Source organism: Esox lucius, chromosome 7 (genome assembly GCF_011004845.1).
Source record: "Esox lucius isolate fEsoLuc1 chromosome 7, fEsoLuc1.pri, whole genome shotgun sequence".
Lineage (NCBI taxonomy): Eukaryota > Metazoa > Chordata > Actinopteri > Esociformes > Esocidae > Esox > Esox lucius.
The window spans coordinates 38,095,109-38,115,024 of record NC_047575.1 but is presented as its reverse complement, the minus strand read 5'-3'; the positions used below and the strand labels follow the sequence as shown (position 1 = coordinate 38,115,024).

General features: G+C 41.5%; 1 protein-coding gene across 1 annotated transcript; it reads right to left on the bottom strand.

The window, feature by feature from the left end:
* Nucleotides 1-3,444: 3,444 nt before the first annotated feature.
* bach1b (BTB and CNC homology 1, basic leucine zipper transcription factor 1 b) lies at nucleotides 3,445-18,927 on the bottom strand. The gene is made up of 5 exons (XM_029121201.2): nucleotides 18,665-18,927; nucleotides 17,121-17,375; nucleotides 10,979-12,556; nucleotides 5,738-5,944; nucleotides 3,445-5,022 (listed from the first exon to the last, which is right to left on the bottom strand). Exons 2-5 carry the CDS (start codon nucleotides 17,373-17,375, stop codon nucleotides 4,579-4,581), a joined length of 2,484 nt encoding a protein of 827 aa, XP_028977034.2. The 5' UTR covers nucleotides 18,665-18,927; the 3' UTR covers nucleotides 3,445-4,578.
* Between the last annotated feature and the right edge of the window lie 989 nt (nucleotides 18,928-19,916).

Here is a 19,916-nt window from a genome sequence, read left to right as displayed (position 1 = left end):
CCAAAACATCATATAAGGAAACAGACAAATCGGACATGTTCTTGAGAGTCATAACTTTTTATTTAAGGGGTCACATATCTAATAATTGAAGACATTCAAAAGTCAAATTTGTAGGACTGGAATAGAAGGCAAAACCTAAGGCAGAAATAAGCAGGAACAAACAACAACTGAAGACAGCTGCAATAAAGGCCTGGCAAAACCCAGCGTTTGGTGATGTCTATACGTTCCAGACTTCATTGCCTGCAAAGGACTCTCAACAAAGTATTAAAAATGAAAATTTTATTTATGATTGTGTTAATTTGTCTAATTTGAGCCCCTGAAATAAGGTGACTGTGTATGTAAATGTTTGCAGTTCCTAAAGGTTTCATTAGATATTTTTAATCAACCCCTTGAATTACAGCTGAAAGTCTGCACTTCAATTGCATCTCGGTGGCATCAACACTGCACTAACCACTGTTCTAGAACCAGACAGTGGAATTTCAGGTGTGGCTACACTATACTAGCAATGCATCTAGAAATGTATTCCAAGACAAGGGCAAAGCAAGAAGCAAACAATGTTCAAGTTATACACTTTTATGGTCATAATGGTGGAAATGGTGGATGTGTTTTGTACTAGTGGTAGGAGTCGTGGGCCATTAACAGAAATGTTACGGTTTTCAATCCCCAAATGTGGAAAATCTTAGTGTCCTAGAGCAAGGCACCTTATTGTCATGGCTCATGTAAGTTATTCTGGTAAAGAGTGTCTGCCCACTGACAAAAATTTCATCTGCTATAGGATATATATATTTTTTTTTACCTGAATATTATTCCGGGACCCTAACCAGAACGTGTATCGTTGTCAGTTGTGCATTTTTGTTTTTTATTATTACAAAACATGGAAAAATAATAGAGAAGCGAGAGACAGAGAGAGACTGTCGATGAATAAAGCAGAATGTTATTATTTATGACTCATTACCAATATTTTATTCCCCACTGTCAACTATTTATTTAACACTTTCGGAAAACCAAAAATGCGTAATGAGGTGCGACTTAAGTTTTGCTACCAGTGTGCTGTTTCTTGTGTGAGCGGAGAAAGAACAAAAAAATTATTCTGATTGGTAGATCTTAATCTGGATTATGATTTTCTTTTTAAATATATAGTATATTTAAGTATATTCCAGTATATTCTGTATATTTACAATGAGTCTATTAGCAGCATCACCAGTTAACTAAGTCAAATTGCAGATATGTGTAGATGTACTTCTCCATATCATGTAGATTCACTACTGACTGTCCACTAGGGAGCACAGTAATATCACTACTGCCCCTATGCAGTTGGCCTGACAGTGAACCGCTGCAGTGATAAATGCTGACTGGAAATCCTGTGAAACAAAGTCCAATGAAATGTAGTTAGTTGGACATTATGTCTAGTCTGAATGTGTCACATTATTTCACATTATGTCACATACAAATGCATACAATGTGGAAGACAAATTCTCTGAAGTATCCTGAGATTAGGAACATTGAGAAATTATATTCATTTATTTCACATAATCAAAACTTTAAAATGTGCTGATTATGTTTAAGGTCTGTTGGTTGTTGGCTCCTCAGTTGCCATGCTAACATTTACACAGTAAACAGAGACAGGAAGTGTTTAGAGAGTACATTTCTAGAACAGGTCCAATAGTCACTACCATCAGAGACCAGTTAAGACTGGTCAACAGGTCCAATAGTCACTACCATCAGAGACTAGTTAAGACTGGTCAACATGTCCAATAGTCACTACCATCAGAGACTAGTTAAGACTGGTCAACAGGTCCAATAGTCACTACCATCAGAGACTAGTTAAGACTGGTCAACAGGTCCAATAGTCACTACCATCAGAGACTAGTTAAGACTGGTCAACAGGTCCAATAGTCACTACCATCAGAGACTAGTTAAGACTGGTCAACAGGTCCAATAGTCACTACCATCAGAGACCAGTTAAGACTGGTCAACAGGTCCAATAGTCACTACCATCAGAGACTAGTTAAGACTGGTCAACAGGTCCAATTGTCACTACCATCAGAGACTAGTTAAGACTGGTCAACAGGTCCAATAGTCACTACCATCAGAGACCAGTTAAGAACAGTCAACAGCTACAAGGTTTACAATTCAAGGGGACCCTGTTTATTAATGAACAGATCAAAGCATGATAACCACCAAACACTTTGTTAAAGACAGTATACAACAAAAGGTCAACGTTCAAGGGGAAAAAGTATATTTCATCAACCAAACCTGGCATGATGCTATTGATCAGTTTTGTTGATTGATAGTTTTACGTGGGTCCTGGTATATGGGAACGCCCACTTGACAGACAAAGTAAAGTCCCCTTCCAATGCCCACCACTGACAACTCGAAATACATTTCTAGTCATACTTCAAAATACCAGATAGTTGCAGTTCCAATGAATGCACTAACCGCATATACAGTTAAGCCCAAAAGTATTCATACCAATGCCAAATTTTGAGCCATAGTGAATTTTTACTTGACCAATAGGTTTCTTCTGGTTGGAAATGACATAAACAACTGACAAAACACGGTAAGACATTGAGTTGGACATACAAATGAATAACGTAACTATTTCAGTTTGCCATATCCAAAATTATTCATACCCCTTGAAATTGTTGCAAATGTTTTCGAAAATGCACATTTCAATAATATTTAAAATGGTCTTGTAATATCTACTATGAGAGAGCATTCTAATCAGCCGAACAGTAGTAGTTCTCTAGTCAGTTACTAGTCAACTGCAAGTCATGGCTAAAAACAGAAATACTTACCTTATTCATTTGTATCTCCAGCACAATGTCTTACCATGTTTTGCAGCCAGAAGAAACCTATTGGTCAAATAAAATTCACTATAGCTTCAGCAGGGATGTCGCTGTTTTTAACGATGTAATTAACACAGCGGGTGCTATATATGTATCACAAGTGCCTAAGACTTGCAATGTTTGCATACCTTTGTTTTTCTTGTTTTATGAGGTGATCTAAACACTCATGGGCTGTAAAAATTTGACCAGCTTGTGCAGTAGCTCCACAGAATACCCAGTGTTAGCTGCCATGTTTCAACAATGTTTCGCCCGCCTGGCAGTCAGTTCAACCACGTGACAGAAAACTGAATTAGCTATGGAGACATTTGTTCATGTCCTGCACCCGGGGCTGAGTCCCTGTTGCTTATCATGAAACCTGTTTGTTGAAGGTTCAACTGAATGCCAGACTAGAATGTGATGTACTCATTACATTATAGTGTAATCTAAAATGTAGCTTGTTACGACTTTGCACCATACGTTTACATAAACGCTTAATATGTAGGACTCATTTGTTTTGGGCAGATTTCTGGAAGAGTAGCTGCTTATACCCTAAGATATCCTTATACCCTAAAAAGTAAGAAACTTGAGGCCAGTGAGAGAGAACTTGAGACGAACACTTGCTAAATGTACTCCAAGGAATCTCAACAGCCACAATGAGGCAGCGTCCACATCACAAAGTCTATTCTGATTCTTCTGGGTGACAAGTGCTCTATGTGTTGCTATGCTCTTCACCCCTGGGGTTTACTGCCTTCTGTGTGCAACTACTTGACTGAAGACTTGTCAAGATGGACATGCTCATAGTCCACCAATTGAAAGACATCCAATGTCCGTCACATCCGAGTCTTGAAATCACCTGAGCATTGCGAAGGGGACTAATAGTGGATTGGAATTTAACCATAGAGAGACAGAAAAAAGAACAAATGAGAGAGACAAGGTGGGGAAGTGAGACAGGAGGAAAGGAGCAGGTTATATACACTGTATTGCCATTCCTGAGTAGGCACATCCTTCATGAGACATGTGCTATATGGAGCGTACCAGAATAAAAAATAAATAAACTCAATTGAAATGATAAACTGAAATGGGACCGTTCACAGACACTGCCCAGAGATTAACAGTTCTATAAGCTGAGGAAGTCCACTGAAATAGTTTGGAATCCTTTAGAGTTCTAGAACACAATCAGCTGCAGTCCCAGCGGTCTCCTGAGAAATATCAAGCCTGTCTGAGGTCATGTGAGTGCTGCTGTGAGGCTAGACAGTCTGATCCCTGACCACAGGCCCACAATAAGCTGACCTTAAGTTGACCTACAGTTACCCGAAGTTGACCAAAGGTTCCCGTGGCTTGGGTATCCAGAGGAGATTCCGAGGAAGTTTTAGAGCATGTCCAGCGGAATGTCCATCAGAGTTTTTGAAAAGGCTTACAAAGGTAATTTTCATCTTATAAAGGAATGCTCATTGTATCAAAAATAAATTACAAAAAAAGTGATTGAGTGGACCATTAGTAGTGGTTACATTCTCTGTTCATTATCATGTGAGTTGTTGGTTGTATTTTCACAGTCGTGACTCTGTCACCCACACAGGTCCCGATGAGCCCATGTTTCTGCACTTGATCATGGCTCTTTTACATTGACGAGCAGTCGTGAGCAACAGCACACTTCAGGAGGAAGGTAATGTTTTTGGGATGCACAAAGTTTCTTAGAGGGATGTCTGTAGAGGGATGTAAGTGGATTTAATAATGATGATGATGACGATGGTCACTCAACGTGTTCGGGCCGACATCTGTGTTGGTCACACGGTTCTATGGCCGGGTCATCAGTCACCTGATCACAGGTTTGTACCTGCAGGCTCGTCCAATTACCTGAGAGCTCCGCCCCTGTGGGCTTGTCTCTGGAGCAACTGGCCAATGGCTCTTGAGGTTCCAAGGTATCTGAGGATGGGCCTAAGAAGCAGCAGGCCGATGGAGAAGCCAGGGCCTGTGTTAGTCCTCCTAGCCCAGGGGAGGCAGGCTCTGTGGGGGAGATGAGAGCGGAGAGAGGGCAATCTGTGGACGTGTACTTGGCTAGGACCTGGAGTTGTTCTGGTCTCAGGGCTGCCTCACTGCAGACTCTCTGACACAGGGCAGAGACACTGTGCCACGCATTCTGCTTCATCTGGCTCAGATGGGTCCTCTCTGACATCAAATTGTCCTTCTCGGCCCTCTGCAGACACACACAAAACACATGCACACCAAGTTGAAATCCCAAACACACATATACACACACATGCACAAACACCCACACAGATATCCAGCAACAACCAGACACACACCAAGAACAAAGACAAAAGAAGATAATTCCCATTAATAAACAATACCATGTATGTACCATATCACTAAGCTAATAGCAAGAACTACTCCTATTCAAAACAGGCTTTACACCCAATTCAAGACCTTGAGAAGGAACAGTTTTTCCTGAATCCTGACCCTTGGGGTTAAAAGGGGTAAGCGCAGGACCAGCACCACAAACGTGAACATATTAATCAAAAGTTGCACCCCTTAGTGACCAGGATCTCAGCTATTAGATATAATTAAATGCATCGAAAAATTCTAAAATAGAAAAATCCTTAGCTTCAATATGGATTCCCATTGTATACATGCTATTGCTATGCATTTAATCCTTTCAATAGCCAAAATGTAGGGAGAGAACTGTTAAAAATGATGGTTTGCACCAGTTAGACCCTCAACATGTTACTGACAGTAAAAAACTCACCAGTTTGTCTATATAGATGTGTCATAAACGGTGAAAAGCTCACCAGTTTGTGTATCAATGTGTTATAAACGGTAATAAGCTCACCAGCTTGTCTAGACGTGTTATAAATGGTAATAAACGCACCAGTTTGTCTACATAGATGTGTTATAAACGTTAACAAACTCACCAGTTTGTTTATCTCACACTCCAGGTTGTGTATGCAGTCCAGCTTCCTCTTGCGACAGCGCTGTGCGGCGATGCGGTTCTTACTCCTGCGTCGGACATCCTGGACAAAGTCCAGCTGTTCTCTGGTCAGAGGGTGGTGTCTCAGCATCAGCTGGAAGTCATTCCTGCTCAACCCCAAGACACGACCCACAGAGAATGGCAGCTGGACCTGGAAAACATGGGTCGGACTGGATTTGGACTAGATCCTCACATTTATAACGCCCTCCTTACATTTGTCACAAAATGTTAAAATGTGAAAAATTATGCTTAGACAATAAAGCAGAATTGGTCTTAAATACCCCAGCAACACGGCCTGAAATGACCATTTTGGATCACATGTTTAAGGACACCTCAAAAATGTAAACCCTCATCTGAGTGCAGGTGAACTTAAAACAGGCAATTTACTGATCCTTGGGCAACCGTTTTACATTTGACACTAATGTAGAAGTAATAGAGTGCCTCTAGCCATAGTACTACTGCAGTAGTGTAGTGATAGTAGACAGCCCCTACTTGTAGTAGTACTTTAGGAGTGCAGTAGTAATACACAGTCTCTACTTGTAGTGCATTGGTAGTACAGAGCCTTCAGTTATAGTAGTACTGTAGTAGTGTTATCTGTAACACGTCAACCTACTAGACCAGGAACCCCTATTATCTCTATTGAGCTGGCTTTACTTAATATCAGATCTCTCGCCAAAAAAATCATTCTAGGTAAATTACATAATAATATCGTACAACATCCTAGATTTTATGTTTCTCACTGAAACATGGCTAACAGAAGACTGTAGTACTACTGTTCTCAACGAGACAGCACCTGTAAAATTTGTTTATATGAATGTGTCGAAATGGAAGGAAAGGAGGAGGAGTGGCTGCTCAATTCAAAGATACATTCCAGTGCAAAGAAAATACACTTGGTAATTTTATTTCTTTTGAATACCTCTGCTTTACATTGAAGGGTACCCCAATTTTTTTTAACCATTTACAGACCTCCATTATATTCTCCTAATTGTATGGATGATTTTTCTGAACTTCCCTCTGTTATATCAGTTGATTATAACTTGTTTATTATTACAGGGGATTTTAACATCCACATAGATAATAATACTGACAATAATGTCAAATAACTTTTTGCACTACTTGACACTTAAGGTCTCACTAGACATGTGAAAGAGCGTACACACACTTGAGGCCACATTCTAGATTTGGTTATCTCTAAGGGGCTCAATATTTCCTGTGTCATGGTTAAAGATTTGGCCCTGTCTGATCATTTCTGTGTCTTTTTTGGATCACTGACCAGCCCGAATGTTCAAGTAATCTCTGTTTCTGAATGTTCCTGAATGTTCCAGTAATCTCTGTTTCTGAATGTTCCCAAATGTTCCAGTAAACTCTGTTTCTGAATGTTCCCGAATGTTCCAGTAAACTCTGTTTCTGTTAAGAAAAGGTACATTAATGAGCGTACCAATGCTCAGTTTATGGAAGCCATAGCTATCTCTCCAACAATAAGTGCAGAATCAGTTGATGCAATCCTTGATAAAATTAATGGCAAAATATTGAATGTCCTGGATCGTGTTGCACTGGTAAAGGTAAAGAAAACTATGAGCAAACAGAAAACACCATGGAGAACCACCATGATGGTGAACGCCCTTGAAAGAGAATGTAGGAAAGCGGAACGTAAGTGAAGGAAAACTAAACTTCTAATCCACTATGACATCTATAAACAAAGCCTTGGTAGCTTCAACTATGAGTTTGGCACGGCCAGACAGCAACATTTATCGGGAATGATCAACAAGAATATCAACAATACCCACACTCTATTTGCCATGGTCGACAACCCCCTAAAAGGAGATACTATCAGAATTAATGTCCACTGTGAAATGTAATTAATTTGCTTGTTTCTTTAGTGAAGAATTATAAGTATTAGACGGAACATCAGAACTACAGGGTCCAACAAGGACTCTGTACCGTCACCACGACTACCAAGACATAACTTGGTTATTATGTCACAATTTAATACAATTGATCAAAAATCCCTAGAAGAAATAGTTTGACATCTTAAAGCTTCCACATGTTGCCTCGACACATTGCCATCTTTTTTAAAACTATCTGTAATCAGGCATTTTTCCAGCGTCTCTAAAAACGAGAACACTGGATGTATTTGTAACAACTATAGACCTGTATCAAATCTCCCTTTTATAGCCAGGATCATCGAGAAGGTTGTCTTCAATCAATTCAGCAATTTTGTGAACTCAAGCGGTCTCTTAGACAAATTTCAGTCAGGCTTCCCACCTCACCACAGTTCTGAAACGGTTCTGATAAAAGTTTTAAATTATATACGGCAGAATATTGATTCAGACAAAATAACAGTTCTGGTTCTATTAGATCTCAGTGCAGCATTTGACACTGTAGATCATAGAACACTTCTAGATAGAATGAAGAATTGGGTAGGACTCTGCGGGACAGTCCTTAATTGGTTCAGATCTTATTTAGATAGCCGGAGTTTTACACAACAAGCAGAGTTCCCCAGGGATCAGTTCTCGGGCCGCTTCTGCTCTATATGCTACCCCTGGGCCAAATTTTACAGAACAACATTAACAACCATAGCTGTGCAGATGATACTCAAATATATATGTCTCTCGAACCATATGTCAACAGCTTAATAGACTCTCTGTGTCACTGTATAGAGCACATAGATACCTGGATGAACCAACATTGTCTACAATTAAACCAAGATAAAACAGAGATTATTGTGTTTGGCAACAAACATAAGAGAACTAGACTTTGTAAAAGCTGGATTCTCTGGCCCTAAAAACCAGGGACCAAGTGCGTAATCTTGGTGTTCTTACCGACTCAGACCTCACATTTAACAGTCATATCAAAGCGTTGACCAAAATAGCATTCTATCATCTTAAAAATATTGCCAGAATCAAGGGCTTGGTGTCCCAAAAAGACCAAGAGAAGCTCATCCATGCTTTTATCTCTAGTAGAGTTGACTACTATAAAGGCCTCTTAACTGGATTCCCCAAAAAGACTGTAAAACAGCTGCAGCTCATTCAGAATGCTGCTGCTAGAATGTTAACCAGGACCCAGAGAACAGAGCACATTACTCCGGTTCTTAAATCTTTGCATTGGCTTCCAGTCAGTTACAGAATAGATTTGAAAGTGGTGCTTTTAGTTTATACATCTCTGAACGGTTTAGGACCCGAAAACATTTCTGATATGTTAGAAGAATATAAACCGAGCAGGATTCTTAGATCCATGAATACAGGTCAGCTAGTAGAGCCCAGAGTCCAAACTAAACATGGCAAAGCAGCATTTAGCAGTTTTGCTGCACACAACTGGAATAGTACAACTGTAGTTGTGCATTGGTAGTACAGAGCCTCCAGTCACAGTAGTGCTGCAGGAGTGCAGTAGTAGTACAGAGATTCTGGTCATAGAAGTACTGTAGTAGTGCATTAGTAGTACAGAGCCTCTGGTCACTGTAGTACTGCAGGAGTGCAGTAGAAGTAAATAACCTCTGGTGATAGCAGTCCTGTAGTACTGCAGTAGTAGTACAGAGCTTCTGGACATAGTAGTACTGTAGTAGTGCATTAGTAGTACAGAGCCTCTGGTCATTGTAGTAGTGCAGAAGTGCAGTAGAAGTACATAACCTCTGGTTATAGTAGTACTGTAGTAGTGCATTAGTACAGAGCCTCTGTTCATAGTAGTACTGTAGTAGTGCAGTAGTAGTACAGAGCTTCTTATCATAGTAATACTGTAGTAGTGCATTAGTACAGAGCCTCTGTTCATAGTAGTACTGTAATAATGCAGCAGTAGTACAGAGCTTCTTATCATAGTAGGACTGTAGTAGTGCATTAGTACAGAGCCTCTGTTCATAGTAGTACTGTAGTAGTGCAGTAGAAGTACAGAGCTTCTTATCATAGCAGTACTGTAGTAGTGCATTGGTAGTACAGAGCCTCCAGTCATAGTAGTACTGTAGTAGTGCAGTAGTAGTACAGAGATTCTGGAATAGTAATACTGTAGTTGTGCATTGGTAGTACAGAGCCTCCAGTCACAGTAGTGCTGCAGGAGTACAGTAGTAGTACAGAGATTCTGGTCATAGAAGTACTGTAGTAGTGCATTAGTAGTACAGAGCCTCTGGTCACTGTAGTACTGCAGGAGTGCAGTAGAAGTAAATAACCTCTGGTGATAGCAGTCCTGTAGTACTGCAGTAGTAGTACAGAGCTTCTGGACATAGTAGTACTGTAGTAGTGCATTAGTAGTACAGAGCCTCTGGTCATTGTAGTAGTGCAGAAGTGCAGTAGAAGTACATAACCTCTGGTTATAGTAGTACTGTAGTAGTGCATTAGTACAGAGCCTCTGTTCATAGTAGTACTGTAGTAGTGCAGTAGTAGTACAGAGCTTCTTATCATAGTAATACTGTAGTAGTGCATTAGTACAGAGCCTCTGTTCATAGTAGTACTGTAATAATGCAGCAGTAGTACAGAGCTTCTTATCATAGTAGGACTGTAGTAGTGCATTAGTACAGAGCCTCTGTTCATAGTAGTACTGTAGTAGTGCAGTAGAAGTACAGAGCTTCTTATCATAGCAGTACTGTAGTAGTGCATTGGTAGTACAGAGCCTCCAGTCATAGTAGTACTGTAGTAGTGCAGTAGTAGTACAGAGCTTCTTGTCATAGTAGTACTGTAGTAGTGCATTAGTACAGAGCCTCTGTTCATAGTAGTACTGTAGTAGTGCAGTAGTAGTACAGAGCTTCTTATTATAGTAATACTGTAGTAGTGCATTATTACAGAGCCTCTGTTCATAGTAGTACTGTAGTAGTGCAGTAGTAGTACAGAGCCTCTGGTCATAGTAGTACTGTAGTAGTGCAGTAGTACAGAGCCTCTGTTCATAGTAGTACTGTAGTAGTGCAGTAGTAGTACAGAGCTTCTTATTATAGTAATACTGTAGTAGTGCATTAGTACAGAGCCTCTGTTCATAGTAGGACTGTAGTAGTGCATTAGTACAGAGCCTCTGGTCATAGTAGTACTGTACTAGTGCATTAGTAGTATAGAGACTATACTCATAATAGTACTGTGGTTATATCTACATAAGTGGAGGTTGAAGAATACATGTTTTCATTTGCCATCAGATAGGATTGAATGCATAGTAATAGTAACAGAACAGCATCAACAAAGTAATGTCTGTAATGTCTCTCTTTTTCTCCTACCTCCTTGGCTCTCTGGCTGTAGGAGCAGGTCTCACTGTCCCCCTCCGTGTCAAAGCCTTCCGAGTCTCCATCGTCCCCTGAGTTCAGAGAGGACAAACAGGGACTCTTCTCTGAATAGGAAGACGCCACACAGCCTAGCAGATGGGCTTCCCCCTGTCCTGTTCCACTGTCTGTCCCTGAACCGGTCTCTCTGTCCGTCTCTCCGTCCAGGTCGTGAAGGAAGGGACAGTGCCCAGGTGTGGATTTCAGGTCCAGCTGGTTCAGCCAGTTCATGGTCGGCCTTCTGCCCTGGAGGCCCTGAGCATCCATCTCTCTCCCAGGGGGTGAATCCAGAGGGAGCGGAAGACTAGCGACATGGGCCAAGTGTTCAGCCACCTCTCTCTCCACGCTGCTCCTCTCTTCCCATTCACTCCCTCTCCACTCTCCCACTCCACTCTGTCTTCCTCCCTGTTGCTTATGTCTCTCCACCTCTGTTCCATCTCTTCTCACCTGCTTCTGCACTGCATGTGGCTGGCTAGAGATGAAGGCATCTGGGTCGATCCCTCGTCCCCCGGAAACACAGTCTCCTCCACCCAGACCACCAAGGCCCTGAAAATCCAGCCCAGGTCCCAGTGGGCATCGGTGTGGTTCTGTACCTATGGTTCCCTCACCCAGGGTCTCCTGGCAGCTGTTAGACCCACTATGGGACACCACGTCAACCGGAAGGAAAGAGCGAATGCAGTCGACGGCTGAGTCCCAGTCTCTGGTTCTGTCAGACCAGTCTACGTTCCCTTCGCCTGCCTCACGCTTTCCTTCATCCCAATTCTTCTTCCCGTCATTTCTCTCTTTCCTCTCCTCATCCTCTCCTCTTCTCTCCACCGCCACTTCACTCTTCTTCTCCTCCTGTCCTCTGCTCTCCTCCTGCCCCTCTCCTGGCTGGTTGGAGGGTGTCTGTGATGGAGCATAGCTGTTGTCTCCTGTGGTCTGCCCACAGACTCCTCCACTAGAACAGGGCAGAGAGGACCGGAACCTGGCAGGAGGCTGGGTTAGAGGGCAGCACTTCTCAATCAAAACTGGGCAATCAGGATTAATTTCTGGGCGACAGACCTCCAGACACATCCTCTCCTTCCCACAAGCCAGCTGGAACTTACGGTACTTGGGGCACTGAAGAGAGTAGTCAGTCTGGATGTCTGATTGGATAGCGCCTTCAGGAGCAGGGTCAGGTTTTTCACTTTTGCTGCCTGTCTTGTCAATGGAGTGTTGTCTGCTTTGGTGTGGGCCACTACCCACACCCTGTTCAACAGGCAAGTCAGAAACCGCCTTGAGGTCCTTGTCATCAACTAGAACATCTGCCCTGAGGTCTTCTGCTCTGGGAGACCGTTTCCTGCAGAGTGTTTTACAGCAGGTCTTTCTCTGGATCAGGGCTGGGCTGCTGCTTCTGAAGAACTTGGGCAGGAGGAAGTCAAAGCAGGCTGAATCCAGGTCCCTGAAACCCAAGGTGGAGGCGCACTGGCGTATTTCCATGATGTTGTTTTTGCTGAAGAGCAGTTTGGATGTGTAGGCAAAGTCCAGCAGGGGTTCAAATCCTTTTTCAGACACCTGAGAGCAAGAACAAGGAAGAGAAAGACCATGACACATCAATTCAACTGGAGAAAGTATATTAAGTACTTTTATTAATGGCTCAAAGCCACTCTCAGACACCTTAGAGATGACTAAAAGGTCATAGGAAGCCCTCAGTACAAACTGCCACATCCACCCAAATCCACCCACACATGCACCCACACATCTACCCACATCCACATTTAACCATACATATATGCACATTTACCCACACCCGCATTTATCCACACCCACATCTACCCACACCTATCCACACCCACACCTACACACACCCACAACTATTTACACCCACAACTACACCCACCCACATCTACCCACACCCATCCAAATCTACACATACCCACCCATTTATACCCACACCCATCCAAATCTACCCACCTTAACTTTTTCACATCTACCCACACCCACACTGCATCCACCTAGAACTACCCAGACCCACATCTACCAACACATCTACCTACCCCACCTACCTCTACCTACCCCCACCGATATCTACCCACATCCACATCTAACCGGACATCAGCCCACATCTAACCATACCTGCCCACATCCACTAATATCTACCCACATCCTCCCATAAATCTACTCACATCCACTCATATCTCCCCACATCCTCCCATAAATCTACTCACATCCTCCCATACATCTACCCACATCCACCCACACATCTACCCACATCCTCCCATACATCTACCCACATCCACCCACACATCTACCCACATCCTCCCATACATCTACCCACATCCACCCACACATCTACCCACATCCACCCACACATCTACCCACATCCACCCACACATCTACCCACATCCTCTCATACATCGACCCACATGTACCCATACATCTACGCACATCCACATCTACCCAAACATCAAACCATGAACCTACCCACACATATTTGCCCACATCAATCCACACATCAGTGTACATACATCTAACCGACATCCACATCTACCCATACATCCATCCATCCACATCTACCCATACATCCATCCATCCACATCTACCCATACATCCATCCATCCACATCTACCCATACATCCATCCATCCACATCTACCCATCTACCTACCCCTACCTACATCCTTCCTCTAACCTTTATACCAAACCTTATCAAAGCTGAATGAACACTGAACTTTATTACCAAACCTTAACTAGTCTGAATGAATGCCTAACCTCAATACTAAACCTTAACCCTAACCCAAACCTAAACTATTCTTAATGAATACCTAACCTTCATAATAATTACAATAATTTGAACCTGTATAGCACTTTTCTAAGAGCTTCACAGGGTGAGCATACATGGTAAAATTGCTTTAATAAGTACAAATAAAAGATTACAAAAAAGAAAATAAATTAAAAACTAGGGAATCATCAAGAGAAAGGAATGGGGTTAATTGCCAAACGCAAGTTTGAAGAGGTGGGTTTTGAGGGCCTGTTTGAAGGATGACAGGGTGTTTAAAGAGGTGGGGTTTGAGGGCCTGTTTGAAGGATGACAGGGTGTTTAAAGAGGTGGGTTTTGAGGGCCTGTTAGAAGGATGACAGGGTGTTTAAAGAGGTGGGTTTTGAGGGCCTGTTTGAAGGATGACAGGGGGTTTAAAGAGGTGGGGTTTGAGGGCCTGTTTGAAGGATGACAGGGTGTTTAAAGAGGTGGGTTTTGAGGGCCTGTTAGAAGGATGACAGGGTGTTTAAAGAGGTGGGTTTTGAGGGCCTGTTTGAAGGATGACAGGGTGTTTAAAGAGGTGGGGTTTGAGGGCCTGTTAGAAGGATGACAGGGTGTTTAAAGAGGTGGGGTTTGAGGGCCTGTTAGAAGGATGACAGGGTGTTTAAAGAGGTGGGTTTTGAGGGCCTGTTTGAAGGATGACAGGGTGTTTAAAGAGGTGGGGTTTGAGGGCCTGTTAGAAGGATGACAGGGTGTTTAAAGAGGTGGGGTTTGAGGGCCTGTTAGAAGGATGACTGGGTGTTTAAAGAGGTGGGGTTTGAGGGCCTGTTTGAAGGATGACAGGGTGTTTAAAGAGGTGGGGTTTGAGGGCCTGTTTGAAGGATGGCAGGGTGTTTAAAGAGGTGGGGTTTGAGGGCCTGTTTGAAGGACGGCAGGGTGTTTAAAGAGGTGGAGTTTGAGGGCTTGTTAGAAGGATGACAGGGTGTTTGCCTGACAGATGTGGTTGGGTAGGGCATTCCAGAGTTGGGGTGCAACAGGTGAAAAGGCCGGCTTGGCAGATGAGGAGGTTGGAGAGGTAGGGAGGGGCCAGGTTATTTATGGCTTTGTAGGTGGTGAGTAGTATTTTTAAATGAATCCTATATTTGACCAGGAGACAATGGAGGATGTGGAGAACAAGGGTGATGTGATCTCAGTGACAGGTGGATGGGAGCATGCAGGCAGCAGAGTTCTGCACGTATTGAAGTTAATACCACGGCTTAACTATTCTGAATGAATACCTAACCTTAATACTATGCCTTAACTATTCTGAATGAATACCTAACCTTAATACTACGCCTTAACTATTCTGAATGAATACCTAACCTTAATACTACGCCTTAACAATTCTGAATGAATACCTAACCTTAATACTACGCCTTAACTATTCTGAATGAATACCTAACCTTAATACTACGCCTTAACTATTCTGAATGAATACCTAACCTTAATACTATGCCTTAACTATTCTGAATGAATACCTAACCTTAATACTACGCCTTAACTATTCTGAATGAATACCTAACCTTAATACTACGCCTTAACAATTCTGAATGAATACCTAACCTTAATACTACGCCTTAACTATTCTGAATGAATACCTAACCTTAATACTACGCCTTAACTATTCTGAATGAATACCTAACCTTAATACTACGCCTTAACTATTCTGAAAGAATACCTAACATTAATTTTACTCCTTAACTATTCTGAATGAATACCTAACTTTAATACCACACCTTAACTATTCAGAATGAATACCTAACCTTAATACTACGCCTTAACTATTCTGAATGAAAACCTAACATTAATTTTACGCCTTAACTATTCTGAACGAATACCTAACCTTAATACTATGCCTTAACTATTCTGAATGAATACCTAACCTTAATACTAAGCCTTAACTATTCTGAATGAATACCTAACCTTAATACTACGCCTTAACTATTCTGAATGAATACCTAACCTTAATACTACACCTTAACAATTCTGAATGAATACCTAACCTTAATAATACGCCTTAACTATTCTGAATGAATACCTAACCTTAATACCACGCCTTAACTATTCTGAATGAAAACCAAACATTAATTTTACTCCTTAACTATTCTGAAAGAATACCTAACCTTAATAATACGCCTTAACTATTCAGAACGAATACCTAACCTTAATACTATGCCTTAACTATTTTGAATGAATACCTAACCTTAATACTAAGCCTTAACTATTCTGAATGAATACCTAACCTTAATACTACACCTTAACTATTCTGAATGAATACCTAACTTTAATACTACGCCTTAACTATTCTGAATGAATAACTAACCTTAATAATACACCTTAACTATTCTGAATGAATACCTAACCTTAATACTAAGCCTTAACTATTCTGAATGAATACCTAACCTTAATACTACGCCTTAACTATTCTGAATGAATACCTAACCTTAATACTACACCTTAACTATTCTGAATGAATACCTAACTTTAATACTACGCCTTAACAATTCTGAATGAATACCTAACCTTAATAATACGCCTTAACTATTCTGAATGAATACCTAACCTTAATACCACGCCTTAACTATTATGAATGAATACCTAACCTTAATACTACGCCTTAACTATTCTGAATGAATACCTAACCTTAATACTATGCCTTAACTATTCTGAATGAATCCCTAACCTTAATACTATGCCTTAACTATTCTGAATGAATACCTAACCTTAATACTACGCCTTAACTATTCTGAATGAATATCTAACCTTAATACTACGCCTTAACTATTCTGAATGAATACCTAACCTTAATACTACGCCTTAACTATTCTGAATGAATCCCTAACCTTAACCCTAACCCTTAACTATTCTGAATGAATCCCTAACCTTAATACTACGCCTTAACTATTCTGAATGAATATCTAAGCTTAATACTACGCCTTAACTATTCTGAATTCCTAAACCATCCTGATGCAGGGTCCTTGCTAATCTTCCACATAGCATTCATTCCTTTACATTATTTCATAAAAACCTTTGCTATGCTTCCCAAATAGAAGTTTGTCTCTTTCACTTCACCCAGAGTCTTGGTTCTGCACCCTGGAAAATGTCCGAAATGGCTGATCTAGATTTTGCTTGTCATACAAGACGAAAAGCATTTGAAAAAGACAAGATGCAAGTGGACTCCTGTTTCATTTAACTGTGTGCTCTGAATTCAATCACATCCGATGGCAAAATCTAGATGGACAATTTTAGATATAGCAGTGCAGCTGTGCTCTGGACCTTGAAGGATAATATCTGAAAAGCCCTTCCCTTAAAGTGGTCTTAGACTTTCCTACTCCTTTATTACCTCTTCAGGCAGGGTGATGACCAGTCCCTGGGTTGCATGGGTGGAGACCCTGTGTGTGAAGTAGTCACTACATGAGGCCAGCACCGAACGGTGTGCCCTGAAGCTCCGCCCCTCCACCACCACCGTGATGTCACACAACAGGTCCCGCCTCCGCTGGTCGTCCAGGCAATGCAGCACATGGCAGCTGTGCACGGAAGACTGGAACGTAAACACTGAAGTGCGCGGGCTGTCCAGAATAGACATGGACACAGACATCTGCATAAAGACATACAGACAGAGACATGTGAAGTGGTGAAGTGGGCAGAGAAAGAGAGAGATAGACTGTAATACAATGCCTAACCTTTTCTTGAGATACATACTATTTCGGACCCAAAACAGATCAAATCTAATCACAACTCAAATTTGCATTCAGCTGGAGTAAAGACACATTTAAAGAACAGGTTTTTCAAGTTGATGATATACCACATTAGGCTAGTCATCATATTAAACCTCCACGGAGGTCCACCTGCCACTCTAACTCAGCCTGTTGCTATCATCCAATATTTTTTTTTTTAAATGTATGGTTATATCATAAAACAGGTTCCCATACGGTTAAATCCCGAATAGAAGCTACGTGTCCTACCCGCATTCAGAGTCCTTATCGCTCTGACCCAAGACTGCTGAGCTTGGCTGGGATCAGTCAAGTCATGCATATGTGTGTGTGCGTGTGTATGTGTGTATGTGTGTGCGTGTGTGGCGCAACAGCGTGCAGAGTGCTGACTCACGCAGTCCTGCCGCTCCATATTAAGGATGAGCAAGCATGTATTCCAGTTTTCCAAGTTTCCGGAACGTTCCCACCCTTCAAGACATACCGTAAACCTACTGGTTTCCAAATAACTACGTAACAGAACCCTCCTCCTACATTACCAAAGACACCAGCATCTCTTCCAGTGGTCATAATACAGAATATCAGATTAGCAAGTGTGTGTGTGTGTGTATGTGAGTATGTGTTTTTATATGCAAACTTTATTGGGTTGTGTTTGTGAGTGTGAGAACGGTCTATGAAATTACTATTCCGAGATCTGTGGAAAATATAGGCAATGCCGTTTTCTTAGGATGCTATCGATTCATTTTTAATAATTTTAAAATGTCTCCTATTAGAATGGAACAGAACAGAATGTATATAGCTGAGCATTATAGCAGCACCAGGTTATGCTGGTATCGAAATGCAACTCAAGAGAACCGATACGATATGCACGCGAGCAAAGCAGCATTTTAGCCACGTTACAACTTGTTGTCACAAAACAACATTAAACAACTGAACACGATGATTTGGTCACACCCCGGCTATGTTTCAAAAGCAAAGAAAATAAAATGTAATCATGTGTTGCCTGCCTATAGCACATTATATTTTCAAAAGTTATGTACAGCCTTAATAACATGGTAGTTACAATATATTAACATGGGGGTAGGTTTGTATATCCGAATCACTGCAAAAACCTACAAACTTTGTGATTACCGTAAGCCTATTGGACTCGTTTATAACAAATAAAAAGAGAACTGACCTGACATCGGTTGTCCAACAACGTCGAGACGAAATAGCAGTTTTATGCGGCTGGCATACTGAATTGGCCGTGTGGGAAATCAACTAAAAACTGTTGTTGACATCTATAATGCCTAAAGCCAATTCTCGGGAACTACAGTCATATGACTCAGCCTGTTCTTTTTTTCACTTAGCCTACTCAGTCTGAAGTGTCCTTTTTCAGCCGTCGGGGTGAGTGGCTTTTCTTATTGGCTACGGTCTCTCTCCGCCTCCGTTTTGTCTGGTCAAACGTAGCAGGCAGTTCACTTCCGCATTTCATGACATTTATTTTTTAGTAGGTTTATTAGTAGTGTGTGTTTCAGACTGAACTACTGTAGGGGAGACCTGGGTTGGTTGGCACTCAGGGACGTGTCCAGAACACGTGGCCCAGGTGGGGCACACAGACCCCGTTTAGGGGGGCCATAGGATTTCTTTTCTTCATTAAAGTTATCTTGATTCAACACATCAAATGATTCAGTTTATAACTTGATCCTTTCCCAGTTCAAATTAAACAATTCCAAATGTTTTGTTAGGGTTTGCATTCAAGGTCAAAATTGTATATCACTGTACCATGTACTGTACCGTATCAGTTCACGTTAAAGAGTTATCACTACCAAATCAGCCATTTGAAGATAACTCAAGGTGCAACATTCTACTTTCCACCAATTATAATTGGAGGAAAGGAATGCTGCATTAAGTCAGTGGTACTCAAATCTTTCCTGGGAATACCCATCCATCTCAAAATGTTGCTGTTACCCTGAAGTAGCTTACCTGAATCAAGCAGCCAATTGGTTGACAAGTTGATAGAGGTGCTCTAGCTCTGGAACACATATAATGAATCAAATGGGGGTCCCCAGGAGAGATTTGATAACCACTGCATTAAGGTATTCAAGCAGGTCTATTCCTGATCTGCACTAATGACCAGATGTTACAATGTCCGTTTCCCTGCTGGTAAGTATTGCTTGCATCTCTTTGCAGATTCAAATGATTGGACACAGTTACGCATTCAAATGATTGGACACATTTATGCATTCAAATGATTGGACACATTTACCCATTCAAATGATTGGACACACTGACTCATTCAAATGATTGGACACACTGACTCATTCAAATGATTGGACACACGTATTCATTCAAATTATTGTACACATTTACCTATTCAAATGATTGGACACACTGACTCATTCAAATGACTGGACACATTTACCCATTCAAATGATTGGACACATTTA

Bases quoted from the DNA above. Each gene is read 5' to 3' on its own strand.
- bach1b (XM_029121201.2), bottom strand. From the start codon at position 17,375: ATGTCTGTGTCCATGTCTATTCTGGACAGCCCGCGCACTTCAGTGTTT. The intron at 12,557-17,120 runs GTAATAAAGGAG...TCTTGCTCTCAG, and splicing joins TCATCACCCTGCCTGAAGAG to GTGTCTGAAAAAGGATTTGA. The intron at 5,945-10,978 runs GTAGGAGAAAAA...CATGTTTTCCAG, and splicing joins ACAGCCAGAGAGCCAAGGAG to GTCCAGCTGCCATTCTCTGT.